Below are 25,252 nucleotides of genomic sequence, written 5' to 3'. Positions count from 1 at the left end.
GCCACAGTTCGCCACATGTCCTGTTTTACCCGTCCGCTTAGCCTACAATGTCCAACACCAGTAACAAGGGTTGGCCATGCAACCCTACAGTGTCTGGACATGGTTTCGCCTTGGTTCTGTCACATGTTGAAGACACTGCAGCACTCCTTGAACACCCAACATGTCGTGCAATTTCTGAAAGGCTTGTGCCAAGCCTCCGGGCCATCATAATCTGCCCTCAATCAAATTCTGATAGATTGTGTGCCTTTCCCATTCTACACACAGATAGCATGCTTACTGATAATACATGCACTGTGCATGTGTCTGCCTAGCAATCATTCCTCGGCAGGTGACATTGGTATCACTTGGATGCGATTATATCAATAGTAGGTCGGTGGTCATACAGTTCTGGCTGATCAGTGTATGTTTGTTTTGCTCTATTCCAATATTTGATTTGTGAACCTTGGGATAACACTTCGAGGGCAATGATACTGTGCTTTCTTGAGTTGGACTCTGTTTTTGGACTAGAATGAGTGTTTCATATTTCACTGACTGTTTCTCATTTGAATTTAAAATAAGGCGAGAACAAACTTTAGGCCGCTATGTATGCTTTAACATGGTTCTTTATTTTTATTTTTCTCTTCTCTTTCATTTCATGTCAAGTTTCATTTGTAACTGTTTCTTAGTTATTTCTCTTCACATCTTATTATTTGCTTCAATATCTTTGCTGGCAACCTTTTAAGCAGTAGCGCTCTTCTATATGTACTCAGATAGTGTTATGTTTTCTAACTTTGTTTGAAACAGAACGAAACACATATGATGTAAACTAGGTAAAGTAGAAGAAGCAAAAAGCAGTTCCTGTGTGTGTGTGTGTGTGTGTGTGTGTGTGTGTGTGTGTGTGTGTGTGTGTGTGTGTGTGTGTGTGTGTGTTGAGAGAGGAGCATAAACGCAAAAGAGTGGTAGCTCAAAAGCTACGACTCTGTGCAGATGTTGTAACCGCGACCGGAACTGTCACGAGGTTGCCGAGAACGAAAGCATGGCGGGACGAAACGGGAGCAGCCCGCGAACAAACAAAACGAACAGGGAAGGATGGACATGAACAATGACGGACGACCGAGCAAGCCCTAACGAACAACAACACGTAAATAGCAACGGGGTCACAAGAGAAACCTCACGAATCCACACTGTCCACTCGTACAGGGAAACAAAGTAATGTAAACACGCTGACTGTAGGTGAGATGTCGATAAGACTAACGCGAATATCAGACTGCCTGCTGAGCAAGAGGCAGGTGCTTAAATATATGTTAGAGTACACCACTATTGGTCACTGGGATCACGTGCTCCACCATGGCGCCCTCACATTATACACGGGCCAGGAGCGCATACACAGCCGTGGCTTATGGCGCAACGGTTGGAGAGACCTTTAGCGGTAATTGAGGTCCATGCCGTCTGGCGCAGATTCAAAACCCGCAGCGCTCTGTACCAGAGCAGCGACATCACGCTTCGATCAGCTACTTCTGTAATTTTCAGTTATCAAAAAATATTTAATTTCAAAATAAGGAACACAAAATATCAGTTACCTGCACTGGTAATAAATAGCTTAAAATGGAAAAATAGACGGGTTTGTGCAGTTGACAGAATTCATATCCTACAAGATGACATTCTACATCTCGTAAAGCTTGCCGTCTAACATCATTTTCACAGCACTATACAGTCTCAAGAATGTGTGTCCTCTGGAAACTGTTGAAAGAACACACTATAGCATATCTTCATTTATAATGTCTTTTATACACAAACATTTATTTTAAGGGTACAACAATAAGATTCTGATTTATTATAAGCAGACTAAATACTTTCTACTCAAAATTAAAAGCAAAAAATGAATGCTGCAAATACTTGTGAAAAAGGAATATTATCTATTTATCATCTGCTGGAAAAGGAACAACTAACTGAAGCAAAGCTAACATACACAAAGAATTAAGAATACACTACAGTAGGGAGACACTAAAATTCTCTACAATTCTCTCATAATGATGAAGAAAAAGGAACAAAACACACACACACACACACACACACACACGGGTGCACACGCGACATGCAGGGTACAGAGAAAATTACGAAGTAACAATGAACTAACAGACCAGATACTGTAATGAGATTAGTACTATCAAGAGAGGTTACATATGGTTGATAAACCACCAATAGGAGCTTTTTTAATAGAAAAAAGAAAATAAACACACAGAAACAGAAAAGAAATACAGAGGGCAAGTGAAAATGAAAGGAAAGAAAAGTGACATTAACGGTGAATGGAAAAATAGTTTTATAAGCAAAGCAAGCTTGAGAAAAAGAGGAAAACTTTTCTCACTTCATGCATGTAGCTGTAGGTTTCATGAAACATGCATGTACATCCACTAAAATGAACCTTCTAGCCACAATCTAAATACAGCCCTGTATGGTATAACTTTTAAGCTGTTCAGCAGAAATCTCTAATGTCCCGACAGGTTCCTTCGACCCTGGTCATAATGTAAAATTTGTGATATGCAATATTTGAATGGGTTGGCTTGATCTACACATTGCAAAAATGGAACTGCTAATATCAGCTTAAACACCAGAGAAATGCATCAATGACACTTATGAGACAGACCTGGTGTACATTGTTCTTATTTCTTCTCTTAAATAAATAAATGGAAATGCACCACAAAGGAGTTATCCAAGTGGGATGGAAATGATTACAACCTCAGAAAAACTGGATGATTTATTCAAGAGAAAGAACTTCACAAACTGTGCAAATCAATAATGCACTAGCTCATCTCTAGCCCTAATGCAAGCAGTTATTGAGCTTGGCATTGGCTGAAAGAGTTCTTGAATGTCCTCCTGAGGGTTATCATGCCAGATTCTGTCCAATTGGCATGTTAGATCACCAAATTCCAAGTTATTTGGAGGACCCTGTTCACAATGCTCAAAATGTTCTCAACTGGGCAGAGATCTGGCAACCTTGCTGGCCAAGGTAGGGTTTGGCAAGTACGACAACTAGCAGTAGAAAGTTTCCCTTGTGTGGGTGGTCATTATCTTGCTGAAACGTAAGTCCAAGATTGCTTGCCATGAAGGGCAACAAAATGAGGCATAGAATATTATTGACGTACTGCTGCACTGTAGGGGCACCGTGAATGACAACCAAAGGGGTCCTGCTATGAAATGAAATGACATCCTTGACCTTAACTCCTGGGTGTCAGGCCATGTAGCAGGCGACCAATGTCCAGCGTGTCTCCAGGCATGTCTTCAGCCTGGAATCTCGTTGACTGGAGTAGGATTGTCCACAGTGATGAGTCCTGCTTTGAAATGAGTCCTGATGACCAGTGAAGGCGTGTCTGGAGATGCCCCTCAAGAGGGCATCCAACAGTTCTATTAATCAATGCCAAGCCAAATAACTGCTTGCGTAAGGGTCAGAGGTATACCAATGAATTATTGACTTGCTCAATTTGTGAAGCTCTTTCATTTGAATCAATCTTCCACTTTTTCTGTAATTGGAATAATTTGTTTGCATGTACATTTACATATTGTAAAAACAGTTTCTTTGTGTGTACTGACATAAAATCCTATTAACTACCAATCAAAATTTATATGCACCTGTCCTAGACAAATATGAACTGTTCTGGATATCAAAGGTGACTCTACAGTGGGGATGAAATGGATACCTGTTTGGCCACACAGCAGACGTCTGGCCATTCTATAAGCTGAATTAAGTGGATATTTAGCTGAACATTAACCACGAGCTTAACATTTAGGTATTTCGGTCTGAGTGATTTCTTGGAGATCAGGTGCAGACGAACATATGGATTTGGTTAAATTCAGAATTGTCGTTCACGAGTGAAGCAAGCAAATGACACACTGATCGATTGACTTGATTATTTGATTTGTTGCAAATTATGATCATTTTCCTCTGTTGTTATTTGACATTACCACTGGAAATAATTTTTTAATCAGCAACAAAAATGAGGAAAAATGTCGTTTGGGGATATTCTTATATAAACAGTGACAATAATAAGTTTCCTGTTTATTTGTCATTCTGAGTTCAGATTTCTTGTGGCGAAGAAGAAGAAAAAAAAAAAGCAAGTATGTACCAAAGCCTTAGCTTATCTTTTATTCTATTACACTGATAAAGAAGGTGTTTGTCCATGGATTCGATGGTTAATATCATTAAGCAGGTAGCTATTTACTGAATACTCAGTTTAACTGAACTTATTGGAATGCGCAAATGATTTTTTGAACTGTACTTTTAAAACATAATTTAAATGAATAAAAATATGTACCGTACCTTGAACTCAACAAAATATTTTTTTTTATCTAACAGGTACTTCAACTATGAAAAATCATTTGAAAGTGAAACAACCAGATAAATTCTGAGCAGTTAATAAAGGTACAATGAGCAATTATCTGTCATAAAAAGGACTGGATTTAAAAGATTGCCTGAACAAGGTCTACCACACTATACGATCCAAAGTTGTATATGTTGTTTTTACTTCAAAGACTGGTTTGATGCAGCTCTCAATGCTACTCTATCCTGAGCAAGCCTCTTCACCTCCATGTAACTACTATAACTTACATCCTTCTGAATCTGTTAACTGCATTCATGTCTTTGTCCCCTAGTACAATTTTTACTCCCACACTTCCTCCAGCACTAAATTGGTGATCCCCTGAGGTCTCAGAATGTCGTATCAACCGATCCCTTCTTCCAGTCAGGTTGTAACACAAATTTCTATTACCATCAATTCTATTCAATACCTCCTCATTTACCTGATCTACCCATCTAATCTTCATTATTCTTCTGTAGCACTACATTTCAATAGCTTTTATTCTCTTCTTGTCAAAACTGTTTATTGTACATGTTTCACTTCCATGCAATTTCTTCAAAATCGCTTTTCGTGCCATCACCAGTATACATTTTATATCCTCTCTATTTCTGCCACCATCAGTTATTTTGCTGTTCAATTGGCAAAACTCATCTACTACTATTAATGTTTCATTTCCCTATCTAATGCCCTCAGCATCACGTTATTTAATTCAGTTACATTATGTTATCTCTGTTTTGCTTTTGTTGATGTTCATCTTATATCCTCCTTTAAGACACCGTCCATTCTGTTCAACTGCTCTTCCAAGTCCTTTGCTGTCTCTGATAGAATTATGTCATTGACAAACCTCAGAGTTTTTATTTTCCTCCCTTGAACTTTAATTCTTATTCCAAATTTTTCTTTTGTTTCCTTTACTGCTTGTTCAACACACGAGGTCTGTTCAAAAAATTCTGGAACATTCATAATTTTGCACCAATGGTTTGTTGGAGTGAAATGCAGTTGGCATCCCTGCACGTGCCTGTGTTTAATGTGTAACTGCTGGAAGTTTCATCATTGTATGTCTGTTGCTTATTGTTCAGTGCTGTATTGAGTAGAACATTGTGTCACACAGTTTGCAAATTTTGAGATGGCAGAGTTAGAGAAGAAATGTGTCTGCATTAAATTTTGCGTGAAACTCAAGAAACCCTTTACAGAGAGACAGCAAATGATGTAAGAAGCCTACGGTGATGAGTGCTTAAGCCATACTCAGTATTACAAATGGTTCACATGGTTTAAAAATGGCCAGACGGAAGTTAAAGATGACTTTCGTTCAGGACACCTTCCGCTGTCTGCTGAGACTGCTCCTGTCAGAACATCAATGAAAATGTGTGCCAATTGAAGACTGACTGTCTGAATGATTGCAGAAGAATGTAACATTACAGATGGATCATGTCATGAAAGCCTGACACAGCATCTTGGAATGCACTGACACAGCATCTTGGAATTTTTTGTGCTGCTGCCTAGTTCATCCCACGGCTCATGAGCCAAGACCAGAAAGATCTTCGCACAAATAAGAATAAGATGTTCCTTACGAGAATCATAACTCGTGATGAGACGTGCATCTACATTTATGATGTTGAGACCAAGGTTGAAGCTCCACAATGGTCAGGAAAGGTTCTTCAAGATCAAAAAAAGGTCATCAGGTCAGTCAAATGTCAAAGCCATACTGATAGTTTTCTTGGACTTTTAAGGATTGGTTCATTATGAATTTGTGCCGTGGGGAAAAATCGTTAAATGGTAATATCAGGATCTGTTGTGATGCCTGTGAGAAAATCTGAGAAGGAAACAGCTGAAATGTGGTGAGACAATTCATACATCTTGCATCACAGTAATGCACCTGCACATTTATCCCTGTTGCCATGTTGGTGCATGACTATTACACAAAAAACACAATCACTGTGCTGCCTCATCCTCCAGACCTAGCCCCAGAGGTCATTTTTTTATTTGCAAAGTTGAAAACCCCATTGAAAGGATGAAGATTTGCAACAATAGATGAGATAAAAGAAAATTTCACAGACAGCACTTCACACAGTCGAGAAAAAGGTGTACCAAGACTGCTGACGGAAGTGGAAATGGCGTTGGGAGTGGTGTATCAATTGTGAAGGAGAGTATTTCAAAGGAGACCATGCACAATAAGTAAAAGGTAAGAATGGAAAAATTTTGTGGACAAAGTTCTGGAATATTAAACAGTCCTCATTCAGACTGAATAACATCAAGGATAGGCTGCAACCCTGTTTCACTCCCTTCACAACCACTACTTCCCTTTAATACACCTTGACTTTTGCAACTGCCATCTGGTTTCTGTACAAGTTATAAATAGCCTTTTGCTCCCTGTATTTTACCCCTGCTACCTTCAGAATTTCAAGCTGTATATACATTTCCCAAAAAATTGTTCCTGACGTCAACAACATAATTTACGGGGGGGGGGGGGGGGGGGGGGGGGGGGGGGGGGGGGGGGGGGAAATCAAAGAATCATTTCTGGTGTTCTCATAGTTTCTGTAACTTTCTGACACATGGACCTGTTTGCATAACAATGCCAGCTTCCTGAGTTTCTCATCTCGTTGGTTATCTTCTGAATTCCAAGTGGAAAGCGGAGTTCTTGCTATGAAGCCTTTTCTAGGTGTTCACACTGGAGAAGACGTAGCAAGGGAGCATAATACTATTGCAGATAGCTATGAGACTGACCAATGCAAAATACATTAACTCGTTCGTGACAATGGGACTATTAAGATGAAAGGCATTTCAGTAGCTGAGTGCGATTGTGCTATATGTTTCACTCGTTTGTTTCACAGGGTTATATCTGAGTCATAGATGTAGCAGGAATGATTGCTGCTCATGGATGTTTTGTAATGCACTTCAATCATTCAAGCTTTTTTCAAGAACTGCTGTTGGCAATTCAAAAGGTGCTAAATATATCAGAGCATCAGTTGATGCAAGCTATCAGCATGAAGTGGATTTCTGCTTTTTATATGGTGGAGCATTCACAAAAACAGGCCAAATTGTATGAAGCTACTGTGATAAACATAACAGTCTGTCTCATCAGTGATGTTTGAGAGAGCAGTGTGTTAAGCATCTGATGTCCTTTGAAAAAGCATCAAAAATATGTTCTGATCTCCACTGCATACCTGTAGTAAGCCACATGTTGCACTATTAAATAAGTATCTTGGTACAGGTGAGACAGCACGAAGAACCCCTGACTTACCACATCTGAGAGCCTCATTGAAGGCTGAATTAGAAAGTTGTTTCAGCTCCTTAAACAAAGATCCAAATTCACTGATTGCAACTTTTCTAGACCCAAGTTTCAAGAAAATACAAGACTATTTGGTGATTGTTTAAGCTGAAAGGGCTCAACAGAAGATCCTATTGGAATACTGTGAAAAATTTACTACTTGTAGCAGTTCATCTCCAGTGTCTACTAAAAGAAGTAAAGCAGATGAGACAATCAACTGTGAATTGCAATGTCCATGTCATGTTTTAGAATTGCTTTAAGATGGTGACAAATGAATATAATAAACGTGTGATGGTCAAAAAACAAATGTGACTGCAAGTAAGACTGACTTTTATTTAAATACTGTTCAAATCAATTGCAATTATGATCCTTATATTTGGGAGGGGGGGGGGGGGGGGGGGGGGAGGATCAGCTAATGCAGCACAGTGCCTGAATTTCACCAAGTTAGAGAAATTGGGAGTTCATTCACCATAATTTGCATCTAGTTCAGTATTTCTAAATTATTTATTTTTTGTTATAATGAATAATATATAATGTTTTGGCTGGAAGGGCGCCAGCCTTGCCGCAGTGGATACACCGGTTCCCGTGAGATCACCGAAGTTAAACACTGTTGGGCGTGGCTGGCACTTGGATGGGTGACCATCCAGCCACCACGCATTGTTGCCATTTTTCGGGGTGCACTCAGCCTCGTGACACCAATTGAGGAGCAACTCAACTGAATAGTAGAGGCTTCGGTCAAGAATACCATCATAACGACCGGGGAGAGCGGTGTGCTGACCCCACGCCTCTCCTATCCACATCCTCCTCAGAGGATGACACGGCGGTCGGATGGTCCTGGTAGGCCACTTGTGGCCTGAAGACGGAGTAGAGAGTACTTTTGGCTGGAAGGGATTGTGTTTTTATCTGTGTTTAGAGAACTAAATAAAAGTCAGGTTTATGAAATTTTCATAATTTATTGAACAGTGGTACCTACAGGTTACTGATCTCTTATCCATTATCCAACCACATAGTACAATTGTGCCAGACACTGGATGCTTGCCACACATCTGTTTCATCTCTACTCTAAAGTAAGTTAGGTCTATGTTTATATTTTTGATTAAATCTATACACACATAAAATGTGATGCTTTCAAACTATGGAACTCAACGAAATTAGTGCAAGTTAATTATCACTGTTCTTTTCTTATTTTTCTTCATCTCTGATCTTTTTCTGAAGAAGAGTGTTTTAATCTGAAAGTTTGGAGTGTAGTGAATTACTACCAGCTTAATCTCATTTCTGCTTGCTGGTCTTTTCTTCCTATTTATGCTCACAAAAACAGTTATTTCTCTAACAAAATAAATATTTTTCTTGTTGAAAGGTATCAATGACATGCTCTAATAATTCCTAAATGAAAATTGAAAAAATTATTAATAGAAAGGAGCACAAGAAAATAGGACACTCACAGAAGTGACTATCTGGACATCATCTGTGTGATTACTAAGTTAAATTGTATCCCTGGGCCATTCGCCGTATGTACAGTCTTACCTTGCAGAAACATTACATCTATAACTGGATGAACTGAAGAGTATAGCAGTTTTGGAAGCTGAGATGTCTTGGTGTTTGGGACATAAAAGACTTGTCCACTTTTAAAAGCAATAAAAATAATTTCTATATCTAGTATTGCCATGTCCCCAATAAGAATGCCCATCAAATCGCGAGCCATTCTTTTCTGCTTCACTGCCGCCAGTATGCATTCATTTTTTTTCAGAATCTGTGAATATCCATTATTCAAACATGAAACATAAGTATATAACACTACAGAACAAACAATATTGTATTTTTCAGTCTGAAATGTGAATGTACATACCTTTGGAGGTATATAAGATATTTCCTTTGAATGAAGTCTCTCTGTCTTTGTGAAACATTTTGCGACACTGAACACTTCAATGAAGAACTTGCCGAAAGTCTCTTGCACCACAACAAATCCTTCACTTAGAGGGCAGATATTCGCTACATTATTTAGGGCAAGGATGGGATCAAAATAAAATTGTGATACTCTGACATCTTCATCAGCAGAGTCTCCTGATTCAAACAAATCTTCATCTCCTCTTTCATAGCTGAAAGAGAAAGAAATTGAACGCACTTACATAAATTACAATTTTTTGGAAATTAAATTCAAATTGCAAAACTCACAGACAGATAGAATCACAAGAAAGGTAGAAGCAGAGGCTCTGCTTAGCAGTTGCAGAAAAAGAAAGCATTGGAATGTCAATGACACACATTGAAACAAAAGAAAAATAATAGATGCTGAATCTCTAGCTTTCTATTGCACTTCACTCTGTTTAGCAACTGGTGAACCAGCATCCACCTACACCACTACGAACCACATAAAAGTAATGTATATGTGAATATTTTATGTACAATGTATCCATTCTGCATACTCTTCATAACACACACAGTGTTCTTAAGTACTGAACAGTACAATATTAAATTCTGTTTTCTGAACACCAGAAATAAAATTAGCTGTTGAAATACTTGTCATGTAAAGGGAACAAGATTCTACTTACGATTTTAAGATATAGATGTAAATGTGGAAATAATCAACTGTAAAACTCCTATTCATCTGTATTATTTTACTATGAAAATCCTACGTGAACAAGGCATCAAAGTAAATATCAGCTGACACAAACTAGAAAAATTACGTTTCTTGTAAAACATTTATCACTGTGATGAAACTCAGGCAGTTCAATTTCCCTTGACATACAGAGGTTTGGCATGCTATCACAACCAGCTACTACTTATATGGTGGAAAATTTTATGAAAAAATGTCCAAAATGGTTATGGGTTCTCCCAGTGTCTCCAGTGGCAGTACACTTCTTTATAGAATATTTCGAGGAAAAAGCATTAAATTTGGCTCCATTTTGTCCATCTTAATTTTATTGTTTTGTTAACAATTTTCATAATCTGGTCATGGCATCTAAGCTTTTGAGCAGTTCCTTGAGCACATGAAGAACATAAACCCAAACATCAGGTTCAATGTCCAACCAGAAAGAGAAGGAATGCCGTAATTTTTTTTTACGGTTTGGTACAACGAGTCAGAGCTCTGCCACTCTGTGTACTGCAAGCAGATGCTGCACACTGATTTATAGCCCAGTAGTCAGTTTTCACAATCCAATCCAGAAGAGAGCCATTTTAAATACATTGATATATAGAGCTACAGCTTTCTACATCAACACTCCGCAGTCTGCTGTACAGCGTGCGGCAGAGGGTACCCATACCACTACTAGTCACTTCCTTTCCTGTTCCACTCACAAATAGAACGGGGAAAAATTGCTGTCTATATGCCTCCGCATCAGCTCTAATTTCTTGTATCTTATCTTCGTGGTCTTTATGGGCAATGTATGCAGGAGGCAGCAGAATCATTCTGCATTCAGTTTCAAATGCCGGTTCTCTACATTTTCTCAATAGTGTTCCTCAAAAAGAATGTCGCCTCACTTCCAGAGATTCCCACTTAAGCATCTCCGTAACACTTGCACATTGTTCAAACCAACCAGTAACAAACCTAGCAGCCTGACTCTGAGTTGCTTTGATGTCTTCGTTTAATCTGACCTGGTGGAAATACCAAACATTCATGCAGAACTCAAGAACAGAGCACACTAGTGTTCTGTACGCGGTCTCTTTTACAGATGAACCACATTTTCCTAGAACTGTTGCAATAAACCAAAGTCGACCATTCGCCTTCGCTACTATAATTCCCGCCTGCTCATTCATTTCATTTCCCTTTGCAATGTTACACCCAGACGTTTAAACAATGTGACTGTCAAGCAGGACACTACTAATGCTGTACCCGAACATTATGGATTTGTTTTCTTCTACTCATCTGCCTTGATTTATATTTTTCTACATTTAGAGCTAGCTGCCATTCGTCACCCATCTAGAAATCTTGTCTAGTTCATCTTTTATCCTCCTGCAGTCACTCAACAATGACTCCTTCCCCTACACCACAGCAAACAACCACAGATTGCTGCCCACTCTCTCTGTCATATCATTTATGTATATAGAGAATAATAGCAGTCCTTCACACTTTTCCCTGGGGCACTCCTGACTGTACCCTTGTCTCTGATGAACTCTCGCCGTTGAGGACAACATACTGGGTTCTATCATTTAAGAAGTCTTCGAGCCACTAACATATCTGTGAACTTATTCCATATGTCTGTACCTTCTTTAACAGCCTGCAATGGGGCAATCTATCAAACGTTTTCCAGAAATCTAGAAATATGGAATCTGCCTGTTGCCCTTCATCCATAGTTCACAGTATATCATGTGAGGAAAGGGCAAGCTGAGTTTCGCAAGAGCGATGCTTTCTAAAACCATGCTGATTCATGGGCTTAAGCTTCTTGTTCTCAAGAAAATTTATTATATTTAAGCTGACAATATATTCAAGGATCTGCAGCAAAGTGACGTTGGGGACACTGGTCTGTAATTTTGTGGGTCCGTTCTTTTGCCCTTCTTATATACAGGAGTCACACACTTTTTTTTCCAGTTGCTTGGGATTTTCTGCTGGGTGAGAGATTTGCGATAAATGTAAGCTAGGTAACGTTCATTGCCGCAGGTTACTCTTTGAAAAACTGGATTGGGATTCCATCCGGACCTGGTGACTTATTTGTTTTCAACTCCCTCCACTGTTTCTCTATGCCAGGGATGCTTACTGCTTGTTATATACACAGGAGCCCATTTGGTGCTCAAACGATGGTATGTTTGTACAATTCTCAGGCATGAATAATTTCTTGAATGTGAAATTTAAAACCTCGGCCTTCATTTTGCTATCCCCAACTGTCACACCAGACTCATCAACATCTGACTGGATGAAAGCCTTTGACCCACTTAGTGATTTTACATAGGACCAGAATTTTCTCAGGCTCTCTGCCAAATCTTTTGCTAAGGTATGACGGTGGTAGCAGCTGTATGCTTCGCCCATAGATCTTTTCACAGATGCACAAATCACTACTAACCTTTGCTTGTTGTCATTTGCGCTTTCTCTTCTGGACCGAGAAAAGTGAGATGCCGACAACTGCTTATCTGCTCTTTCTAGCAGAAACACTCCCCTAGCCTTTTTAACTGATTTGTTAACTTTTGTAAGCATAGCTGCTATAATGACATGATCGCTAATACCAGTTTCAATACTGATGTTGTTGATAAGATCAGCCTATTTGTAGTTACATGGTAAAACTTACTGCTCAAGACAGTTTCCAGAAAATGTGTTCAAAAGTACTTCACATGACTGTTGGTCTGTATCCTCTGCAATGGGCCCACAGACATCCCAGTCTATACTTGGTAGTGTTAAGTTTCCCCCAAGTGCCCGGTAAAAACATCCACAATTAACGTGACTTCACCTAGACCTGTTACACACAACCACATAACTTCACCACCATGTTCAATTTTGACCTCAATAGACCCAATATTTTTGTCAAATGCAATGAATGCTCCCCATGCTATAGTCTGATCTGTCTTTTTTTTTCTCTAGAGGATCACTTGGATTCTGTGATTAAGAGACTGAAGTAGTTATGCTGAAAGAATGGCTTTGACATATGTGATATAAATAATACGGTTGGTTCTCTCTAAGAAATGGAAACATGAAAATATTGAACAATCACGTGACAACCAACTGATTGTGCTCATTCCTTTTTGTGGTGCTACATCTAGCAAAATAGGCAGGGTCCTGGGAAGACGAAGAATAAGACCTATTTTCCAACCATCCAATAACACAGGAAGATACTGTGCCCAATTATGGACAGTTTCAGTCACAGTGTGCTTGGGATTTATAATATCCCCTCTGAGTGTAGAAGCAAACTACATCTGTCAGTCCATCCATTCCCTTTACGACAACTGTGCAGAACATCAATGGCACATTAGAAACTGGGAACTTGAGATATCAGCTATTGCTTGGCACAGCCTTGCAAATAAACAAAAATACTGTCTGATGAAAGAAAAATTGTATCCTAGGCTTCTACATACTGGGATTTTGGGTTCTCACCTCCCACCTCTCCATTTACAACCATTAGAGACCCTGGCAAGTAACTACTAGTTATTTCTCCAGTTGGTCCTAGAACATGTCTAATTGTTTTCAGGTTTCTTCAGTTGTCTTCATTTATGGGTGTAGGCACTGAAATCTCCCCCCATGAACCATGGACTTTGCCGTTGGTGGGGAGGCTTGCGTGCCTCAGCGATACAGATAGCCGTACTGTAGGTGCAACCACAACGGAGGGGTATCTGTTGAGAGGCCAGACAAACGTGTGGTTCCTGAAGAGGGGCAGCAGCCTTTTCAGTAGTTGCAAGGGCAACAGTCTGGATGATTGACTGATCTGGCCTTGTAACAATAACCAAAACGGCCTTGCTGTGCTGGAACTGCGAACGGCTGAAAGCAAGGGGAAACTACAGCTGTAATTTTTCCCGAGGGCATGCAGCTTTACTGTATGATTAAATGATGATGGCGTCCTCTTGGGTAAAATATTCCGGAGGTAAAATAGTCCCCCATTCAGATCTCCGGGCGGGGACTACTCAAGAGAATGTCGTTATGGGGAGAAAGAAAACTGGCGTTCTACGGATCGGAGCGTGGAATGTCAGATCCCTTAATCAGGCAGGTAGGTTAGAAAATTTAAAAAGGGAAATGGAGAGGTTAAAGTTAGATATAGTGGGAATTAGTGAAGTTCGGTGGCAGGAGGAACAAGACTTCTGGTCAGGTGACTACAGGGTTATGAACACCAAATCAAATAGGGGTAATGCAGGAGTAGGTTTAATAATGAATAGGAAAATAGGAATGCGGGTAAGCTACTACAAACAGCATAGTGAACACATTATTGTGGCCAAGATAGATACGAAGCCCACACCTACTACAGTAGTACAAGTTTATATGCCAACTAGCTCTGCAGATGACAAAGAAATTGAAGAAATGTATGATGAAAGAAAAGAAATTATTCAGATAGTGAAGGGAGACGAAAATTTAATAGTCATGGGTGACTGGAATTCGAGTGTAGGAAAAGGGAGAGAAGGAAACGTAGTAGGTGAATATGGATTGGGGCTAAGAAATGAAAGAGGAAGCCGCCTGGTAGAATTTTGCACAGAGCACAACATAATCACAGCTAACACTTGGTTTAAGAATCATGAAAGAAGGTTGTATACATGGAAGAACCCTGGAGATACTAAAAGGTATCAGATAGATTATATAATGGTAAGACAGAGATTTAGGAACCAGGTTTTAAATTGTAAGACATTTCCAGGGGCAGACGTGGACTCTGACCACAATCTATTGGTTATGACCTGTAGATTAAAACTGAAGAAACTGCAAAAAGGTGGGAATTTAAGGAGATGGGACCTGGATAAACTGAAAGAACCAGAGGTTGTACAGAGTTTCAGGGAGAGCATAAGGGAACAATTGACAGGAATGGGGGAAAGAAATACAGTAGAAGAAGAATGGGTAGCTTTGAGGGATGAAGTAGTGAAGGCAGCAGAGGATCAAGTAGGTAAAAAGACGAGGGCTAGTAGAAATCCTTGGGTAACAGAAGAAATATTGAATTTAATTAATGAAAGGAGAAAATATAAAAATGCAGTAAATGAAGCACGCAAAAAGGAATACAAACGTCTCAAAAATGATATCGACAGGAAGTGCAAAATGGCTAAGCAGGGATGGCTAGAGGACAAATGTAAGGATGTAGAGGATTATCTCACTAGGGGTAAGATAGATACTGCCTACAGGAAAATTAAAGAGACCTTTGGAGATAAGAGAACCACTTGTATGAATATCAAGAGCTCAGATGGAAACTCAGTTCTAAACAAAGAAGGGAAAGGAGAAAGGTGGAAGGAGTATATAGAGGGTCTATACAAGGGCGATGTACTTGAGGACAATATTATGGAAATGGAAGAGGATGTAGATGAAGATGAAATGGGAGATACAATACTGCGTGAAGAGTTTGACAGAGCACTGAAAGACCTGAGTCGAAACAAGGCCCCGGGAGTAGACAACATTCCACTGGAACTACTGACGGCCTTGGGAGAGCCAGTCCTGACAAAACTCTACCATCTGGTGAGCAAGATGTATGAAACAGGCGAAATACCCTCAGACTTCAAGAAGAATATAATAATTCCAATCCCAAAGAAAGCAGGTGTTGACAGATGTGAAAATTACCGAACAATCAGTTTAATAAGCCACAGCTGCAAAATACTAACACGAATTCTTTACAGACGAATGGAAAAACTAGTAGAAGCCGACCTCGGGGAAGATCAGTTTGGATTCCGTAGAAACACTGGAACACGTGAGGCAATACTGACCTTACGACTTATCTTAGAAGAAAGATTAAGGAAAGGCAGACCTACGTTTCTAGAATTTGTAGACTTAGAGAAAGCTTTTGACAATGTTGACTGGAATACTCTCTTTCAAATTCTAAAGGTGGCAGGGGTAAAACACAGGGCGCGAAAGGCTATTTACAATTTGTACAGAAACCAGATGGCAGTTATAAGAGTCGAGGGACATGAAAGGGAAGCAGTGGTTGGGAAGGGAGTGAGACAGGGTTGTAGCCTCTCCCCGATGTTATTCAATCTGTATATTGAGCAAGCAGTAAAGGAAACAAAAGAAAAATTCGGAGTAGGTATTAAAATCCATGGAGAAGAAATAACAACGTTGAGGTTCGCCGATGACATTGTAATTCTGTCAGAGACAGCAAAGGACTTGGAAGAGCAGTTGAATGGAATGGACAGTGTCTTGAAAGGAGGATATAAGATGAACATCAACAAAAGCAAAACGAGGATAATGGAATGTAGTCGAATTAAAGTGAAACATGGACGATAAATAGTTTGGACAAGAAGAGAATAGAAGCTTTCGAAATGTGGTGCTACAGAAGAATGCTGAAGATTAGATGGGTAGATCACATAACTAATGAGGAAGTATTGAATAGGATTGGGGAGAAGAGAAGTTTGTGGCACAACTTGACCAGAAGAAGGGATCGGTTGGTAGGACATGTTCTGAGGCATCAAGGGATCACCAATTTAGTATTGGAGGGCAGCGTGGAGGGTAAAAATCGTAGAGGGAGACCAAGAGATGAATACACTAAGCAGATTCAGAAGGATGTAGGTTGCAGTAGGTACTGGGAGATGAAGAGGCTTGCACAGGATAGAGTAGCATGGAGAGCTGCATCAAACCAGTCTCAGGACTGAAGACAACAACAACAACAGGCACTGAAAACAATGTAATACCTTTGGTTTGCGTATTTGAATGTGAGAGTAGAGAGTCTGTCTAAAGGAGAACTGAAGTCCATTATGGAGTCACTTATTAGTTTGTTAAAGCACAATTTCTTGCCAAGTGTCTGTGGGTTTCCTCTGATACCTCACCCAGGCTTCCCATTGCATATTCTGGTCCCCACCCCTATCCTGCTATCCCTCCCCTTGCCCGCCCCAGCCTCCTCCTTCCCCCCACAATCCAATTTGCTTCTCCCATGTGCTTCTGCTTGTAATCTGGCCTCGGCAGCCAGAGACAGTGGACAGGTGTGCGTGAGTTGTGCTTGCATGGGTGTGTTCGTGTATGTTGTCCAATTCCGATTAAGGCCATTAAAGCTGAAAGCTTACTTGTTTGACAGTCTTTTTGTTGTGCCTATCCAATACCCAGCATCTCTACTATATGGTGAGTAGCAACTATCCTTTTCATAATATTACCTTAAGTCTTATATCCCAAACTCTATTTTTTCACTTGGAACAAAAATAAATTGAGAGTAAACAGTTACCTCCCTACAATACTTACGAAAGAATACTGATTCTTGGCCTAGAATTTTACTCAGCTTGTTCTCAAATTTCATTTATCAGCATACCATCCAATCACAGCATGTTCATAACCCAGTTATTCAGCTATTATTTATCAATCCTTTCATACATTTTCTGAGCTAATATGGTAAATGTGTGTGTTTAAACAGAATTGTAAAAATGAGCAGTTCTTGATCAGGCCATTACCAACAAGTTACTAAAATGTACCACATATCTACAAGGTTACATAGCTTCTTCTCTTCAACTGCAAATAAAGAAACCTAAGTTTCCACAATGTATTGTACTTTATCACTTTTTTGTCAGGTATCTTGAAGTTTTCGTTAGCATACTTGCTAAGTAACACTTTTCCAAATCTCTCTTAACGAAGCTCACAGCAGTCCAACTTATTATTACCTCAGCTACAGTCATATTTCTCTTAATACAGAAGTATGATGGAAGTAAAAAAGATTATTTGTTTCTTTGACATACCTTTTCTGACTGCTGGATCCGTCTGTCTTGCACAGCTTGTATAATGAGGCATCACTCCCTAGACAGCACACACTGCCATGCAGTTGAAACACATTTACAATGTCACTCTTTAAAGTTAGTACCTGGAAATACCATGGTAAAAGTCCACAGTGAGAATTCCCTCCATTAAAGTTATAAAAAAGGGGGTATTACAGAAAATATACAACAGGGTTACAATGAAACCAATGTCAATAATTAAAGTCAATTTGTTACATATTTTTCTATCATTTTCTGGTACAGTCAACACAGAAAATATAGCTTCAAACAGTAGCAATTATAAAAATTGGTGTACACAATTTTTCATTAGTAATATTTGCCCCTAATACTGTCTATTTCTCTCTTCAAACGGATTACTGTTTACACAAAAGCCTCTATTCACGTGTGTGCACAAGAAGAAAATGCTAGCATTGTGGCTATCATCTTACACAACAGGTGTTGCTGTAACATGGTAACTGTTACCAACAATCACACTTTAGTTACACAAATCTGTAAGACAGTCCACATTGATTGATACACTGTAAAGCAGGAAAATGGATTGAAAATAGTATACATTACAGGCTGATTGAATGGCAAAGGCAAATAATGGATTAGGTGAGACATGTTTACTACAATGAAGACTTCCTACACGGCTTTCCTGTGAGACAGATGAACATATGGGAGCACTAGTGAGGTGATTATTTCCCAGTGATGTCCAAATGAAAATATAATTTCGCTGGACCAAGAAAAGTAATCCTATGAGAATTCTAGCTTAAATAGTCACCAGCACGAGGAACGTCCCTTTTTCTGCTAGGAAATACTTCTAAGCACTCAATTTTTTAGAAACTGTCACACCACATGCCCTAGTAGCATCCAAAATGGAAACCGTTCTTCAGGTATATAATTAAAGGTCCAATTTCGAAGGAATGTTCCTCAAAAACAGGTGTGTTCATATGATGCAAGTTATCTAAAATGCCTACTGCTCATAGTTGTGGCACAGACTGTTGGTCAAGATTTGGGCATATTGCAATTTGCTGTTGTGATATCAAAAAGGCTCATGTCAGTACAGATAATACTGCAGAGAAGACTTTGTATGCTGGACTTGGTGAATTGTGGCTTGGTAGGAGTATAAAGGAGAGTCTGAGGAAAATATATAGGTTTCCCCAACACACTCAGTGAGAGTTTACTGTTGGAAATACAAATTTACTTATACACAGCAGCGTTGTTACGTACTGGATCCTTAAGTTGACAGCTTTTTAGGGTGTTTTCCAACCACGTTGTAAGTCTAGCATGGTGTTAGAATACCCAAATTATTACCCGGAAATGTAATCTTGAAAATACACGAAAAATTAACCCCATCGTGTGTACTTACTTCTGCGGTAGTGTCCTTACTATCAATCGCACTGACATCATACAACATCAACTCCTTCCCCTGCCACAAGGCGAACAACTCTTTATGGTCACTTCTAATAATGATGATTCCGTCACATCCAGCGCTTGGTGTTTTTAACGGAATAAACTGGAAGTGACTCATGAAACGCTCCACAGTGACACGACTCCAAGTAATTAATTCTTCGTTTCAAAGTAAATGTCTGTCCACTATTTACATGTGTGGGGTCTACCTTGCATGACATTTTATGTCACAATAAAGGCCGTAAATATCTTAATAATATTCTAGAAAGAAATTGCCTATTTATGAAGGCGGAATGAAAAGTAAAATTCACAATATCAGTCATACTGTTTGTTTATTTACGAAAATTTAACTCCATAGAATACCTCCTAACCTCACTCCCGAAACCATATCTCCCGCCTGTTATATCACCTCTGCTTTTACAAAAATCTTTGAAATGTACACTGGACGGCTTCCACAGGAAATGAAAACTTGCACTTCCTTAAGCCAATCTTTCACAGACACCGAAAATTTGCATAAGCATTCCCCCACCACTATCCCGATTAGCCAACGGATATACAGAAACATCCTGCTGGCTCGCTGTCATTCGACCTGTCCTGACAGTTAGAAACTTTTAAAGTCGTTTAACTCAGTAGCCTCATACACCTTCCTTCACCTTTGCCAAGAGTTTCATCAGCTCCCACTAGGTGAGCCTGCTCTCATTCGCTACACAGTACGGGTTCTGAAGTATTTGTTTGTTATCGTGAAAAAAAGTTAGCGACTGAGTAAAACATGAACTGCAAGTGACTAAATACTTTGTAAGGCAGAAAAATGTTCTTAACATTCGGATAGGTATTTCAGTGTGGCTGTTACAATTACCTGTAAACACTTACTCCATTATCACTAGCATGGGAAAGTTTTTCAGATGGTTTGAAATATGTAATTCTTAAACCGCTTTTTAAGAAAGGGGACAAAAATACTTAAATAATTATTGCTTAATTTCCTTACTGGCGTCCTCTTCCAAAATATTAAAAAAATAAAGTACTCAAGAGTAGCCTCATACTTAAGTAGAAACAATTTACTTAGCATACGATAGCTTGGATTCCCGAAGAGTTGCTAGACTGAGAATGCTAGTTATACATTCACTCATCAAACAGTACAAACTTTAAATGATTAACTATCACCAGTTGGTATTTTGCGATCTTTCCAAGGCGTTTGATCAGATAGATCATGTTATTGTCGTAGAAAAGCTAAAGTTTCGTGGAAATGATGGCTTTACACAATGATGGTCTTAATCATACATAACAAACAGACTGCAAAAAGTTGTGTTGTGAAATGCAAACAATGTTGGAAAGGTAGAAAATTTTAGTGACTGAGTACAAACCACGAAGGGAGTAAGTGTGAACTTAACATTTAACAAGCAAAATTGATACTAGTGTCATAATAAATCCCATCAGAGATAAAACAACAGAAGAAACTGTAAATTAAATTTTTAGAAGTGCTATTGTGTGGTTCTCAGAAAATGAACTCTCCATAATTAAAAAAAACCATATTCATGTCTCTACAAGAAATAGGATCATATTGACAACTGATGTAGCACATAGAGTGGGAGTCAGTTAATAGGATAAAATGCTACAAATTTTTGGATGTGCCTTAATAAGCATCAGTACTACCTAATCAGCTATTATTGAGCTAATGAGCTATTATTGATGCTTATTAAAGTCTCAATGTTGTTGCATTTTAGTGTAAATCACACATGTCACAGTACTTGTATAATACTCCTAAGTGCAGAACATTATAACAATTTGTATATTACTTAACTTGAAGTTGGCATCAGTATCCAGTTGTAGATCAGTATTGATAACGTTATGGGAAATAGGTTTGGTTGTGGGTTTTAATTCAAAAATGACTGAAGTATTTCATGACAGTTTAATGTAACCACTTTCTATTCCCACTTCACAAAGCTAAAAAACAGTAACTCACAAGCATTTTCATATCTACTATATCACAGTATTCACACAAAGACTTAATATGCAGTGTCTCATTGTTCTACCAGCTTCATGACAAAAAGTGTTGTTTAGTGAAGACTTAGACTACAGAACTACAAGTAAAACCTTTAGCGCCAATTACAGTGGATATATCTATTAAATATTGTTCTCGAAACATTCAGAACATTTGATGAACCAAATTAGTGGGGAACAAGTTTCTACTTCTAAGATTTAACACATATCCAAATTAGGCTATACCTTTTTATAAAAGAAAAAGATTTGAAAATTTATGGAAATATGAGATATTTGCGAAAGTAAAAGAATAGATTAAACTTTTTTTAAAAATACAGATGCTGTGCCATGTCATAAACGCAACATAATGTAAGTTGGTCAGTTAATCAAATATAAATGGCATCTCTAATGAATTTTATAAAACTGAACTAAAACCAGAGTAGTAATTTATATTTTTAGTGACATTTACAGAAAGATTAATTTTCACAGAATAGCTCAGTAGAGTGCAGAATTATGGGATGTACTCAGCTAACTTTCAGCAAGGCAGAGCCTTCTCAAAGTACTACTAAATTATATAAATATTCAAAAACATCAGTCAGATACTTCATATCCAAAAATATGTGCAAGCATAGCAGAAAATAAAGCATATCGTAAGTTCCCATAATCTGAAGAAGTTGTTTAAAATCTTGGTTTATTGTAACATATTGATGAAAATGTGAACTTCTCAAACAATTAAGTTCAGCTACTTTTACTCTTTGTATAATTGCTAATCTTGGACACAAATGAATTAATATCTCGACATGTTTAGTATATTTTCGCTCAATAACAACTAGTGGAATACTTCATGTGCTAACTGATCACTTAGAAAGAATGTATTGGTGGCATACAAGCAAGAAGTAAGAATAAAATGTGGTGTTCATCTTCGGACGTGATGTAGGTGCTTCTGCAAGCGTCTAGACATTTTAACTGTGCTTTCATAATACATATATTCGCTAGTGAAGTTCGTCATAATTAATCCATCATGATTCCAGAAGAGCTGTGAGATCCATACTTGGAACACTACAGGGAAAAATGACCTTTACTGCTCATCATTAAAGCTATCAGTGGCTCAGAAAGGATTCCAATAAATATCAACAGAAGTCTCTGATCACTTGCTCAGTACCAGTAACATAAAATGTCTGACAGGTAGGAAAGCAAATTTTAAATTTAAACTTAAATCATTTCTGCTCGAAAACTCCTTCTATTCTATGAATGAATCTCTAGAAACTAGTCACCTGTAAAAAAAGGTTTTAAGTGTAGCTTATAAGCAGGACTAAAAATGATACCTTCGTTAACATTAATAATAATCATGTATACATATCTTGTAAACTGGTTCATTCCACATAATTTCTATAAATGAATTGTTGAAATGATCTATGGTACATGTAACCAGCTAACTAGCTACTAGTTTGTTACTGGATCTGCACCACTTACGAGTTACGACTGATCAGAATGCATCAAGGTTCCATTGTTTACCGTATTGCATGTAAGTTTTAATCTGTCAGGAAGTTTCATATCAGTGCACACTCCACTGCAGAGTGAAAATATCATTCTACGTGTAAGTTGTTTACAGTTTTTCATATTGTGTTGTTGTATGCTGGCGCCAGCACACCATGAGTCGTAGAGGACACGAGAGTATCGATAGAGACTAACGACAAGACTCGCTGGAAACATGCCGCCAACGCCTTCTCAGCCGCCAGCGCTTTGGATCGCCACTGCGGACTGGAGGGCCAGTGTAGTCAGTTATTTCGAGCCTATTACGTCAGTTAGTTCGAGTCTGTATGCTGTGAGAGTTCCAGCACCTCGCCCAGACAGAGCTGCAGACTTAGCCTCTAGCCTCATATATATATGATTCCCAACTGGGTCGGAGATTTTCTCCACTCTGGGACTGGGTGTTGTGTTGTCCTAATCATCGTCATTTCATCCCCATCGACGCACTAATCGCCGAAGTGGCGTCAAATTGAAAGACTTCCACCTGGCAAACAGTCTACTCGATGGGAGGCCCTAATCACATGACATACAACAAATGAAAACACAATTTTTATTTTGTCCAGTCGCATTAGTCACTATTGACAAACCTCCAGTAGGGTATAATGGCTGCTGTTTCAAGCCCTTTTGGACAACCCTGGTACCAGACTTGCACTTCTTGAGGCAGTCGAAACAACCATTGGAAAACTATGTCGTCTTGCAGACAGTCATCAGCTTGGTATAATTATATATTCCTTGCCTTGTGCTGAAAGCCCCTTGCTTTTCTTTTACAGTGATAGGACATAAAATCACATACTAGCTGAAAATTGTCATTATTCCAAACTGGTTCAGTATATACTCACAGGGCTCCAGTCTTTTGCTTGAGATGATGATGCTGAGAGTTTTTCTTTGTAGCATTAATAGATTCTTGCGACCTGCGGAGTGTCTCCATTACAGTAGTCCATAATTAATATGGCTATGAAATATTGCATAATACACTGTTACAAGGAACTGGTCAATTAATACACCCTTTGGTCTCCACACAAGGAGAGCTTGGGGCACAAGTGTAATGTGAGCTCGTTGACTGATAGTTTGCTGTCGATCATGAATCCCAGCAGTCTGATAGCCTCTATATTATCCTGGCATCGAACTTTGCTGGGGCTGCATGTCAGATAATGTATTTTTTCTTCATTCACTTTTATTTTGTTTTTGATGAACCACTCTTTAATGGTTTCAGAGAACTTGTCTGTTACTAGTAGGGTTGTGCAGCAGCTCTTCCTTTGGTAAAAAGGGTGATGTCATCAGCAACCTGTAAGCTGTGGATGCTACAACCTTTATCACTGACATAAATAAAGATTAGGAGAGGTCTTATGACAGATCCTTGATGTAGCATGCTCCAATTTTTGTTCTTGGGGGATTGCTCCTTGGAATGACACTGCCAACTTTCGGTTTTCAAGACAAGACCGATGGGTTACCAGAATAGCACCTCCAATGACATAACGCATTATATTACTGAGAAGTATCTTGTGCAAAAGGCAGTCAAATGACTTCCTGAGGACACAAGGTTTCAGTGCCACACTTTCTCTGTCCACACCCCTGCCTTATCTTTGTAGAAGAAAAGACTGGAAAGTAACACACAATAATTTTATTATGAAAATATTTAATAGGATACAAAATCAAACAAAAAAACACAACTGAACTTGCATGGCTTACCTACTTTCCTACATAACCACCAATGTTCTCAACACATTTCTCCCATTGTTGTACCAGTTTCAAAATGCCCTGTTCGTAGGAGTCTCGTTAGAGTATAGCCATCTGCGAACTGATGATTTCATTTCTGTATCTGTCGCAAAGCATCGCCCAAACTGGGCGATTTTCTCATGAACAGGAGCAGCGACATGGGGATGAGCATTCTGGTGAAGAATTTTGACATGATCAGCATCAATATTGTGATGTTTGGCAGGGAGGGAACGACACAACTTAACCAAAGTTTTAAAGTAGACTGTAGCATTTGCAGTGGTCATACGTTGAGTATTGTCCACCAATAACACACCATGTGTATCCCAAGGCACTGACACAAGCACTTTCCTGGAAGATTGGGTACTTTGAATTGTTTTTTGCACTGGGGAACCAGTATGTTTCCATTCCACAGAGGCCTGCTTGGTTTTGGGTGTGCCCTCGACTCATCACCAGTGACAACTCCTTTTTCGAAAATCATGCCCTTCTGCAGCATGATGCATTAAGTGATCCAAGTTACTCATCATTCCCTGACCCTTGTGGTTGTCTGTCAGGTTCTTAGGCACACAGTGAGCGCTAACTATAAGGAATTTCAACGTGTCATGAACAATATTGTAAACCACACCATAGGAAACGTTGAACTACTTGGATAAAGAAACTTGAATAAAGTTCGCAGTTGCACACACTGGTTCTTCAAAATTGCTGCCACAATCACTCCAACATTCTGTGGAGTCGTAACTGTTACCACCTGCCC

The 25,252-nt window shown here is 39.0% G+C and overlaps 1 protein-coding gene across 3 annotated transcripts in view; it reads right to left on the bottom strand.

The window, feature by feature from the left end:
• LOC126473993 (uncharacterized) overlaps positions 1-19,701 on the bottom strand; it is a 62,437-nt gene extending 42,736 nt beyond the window's left edge. For 2 of the 3 annotated variants that reach the window (XM_050101382.1, XM_050101383.1), the window contains exons 1-4: positions 19,238-19,700; positions 17,851-17,972; positions 9,443-9,692; positions 9,121-9,346 (exon numbers count right to left, since the gene is read on the bottom strand). In XM_050101382.1, coding sequence (XP_049957339.1) covers positions 9,121-9,346; positions 9,443-9,692; positions 17,851-17,972; positions 19,238-19,399 — 760 coding nt within the window. In that variant the 5' untranslated portion in view covers positions 19,400-19,700. Of the gene's footprint in view, positions 1-9,120; positions 9,347-9,442; positions 9,693-17,850; positions 17,973-19,237 lie in introns of all 3 variants that reach the window. The other variant, XM_050101384.1, reaches the window with a different exon arrangement.
• Positions 19,702-25,252: the final 5,551 nt, after the last annotated feature.

The sequence above is a fragment of the Schistocerca serialis genome, chromosome 4 (assembly GCF_023864345.2).
Source record: "Schistocerca serialis cubense isolate TAMUIC-IGC-003099 chromosome 4, iqSchSeri2.2, whole genome shotgun sequence".
NCBI lineage: Eukaryota > Metazoa > Arthropoda > Insecta > Orthoptera > Acrididae > Schistocerca > Schistocerca serialis.
This window is presented reverse-complemented; position numbering and strand designations above follow the sequence as displayed.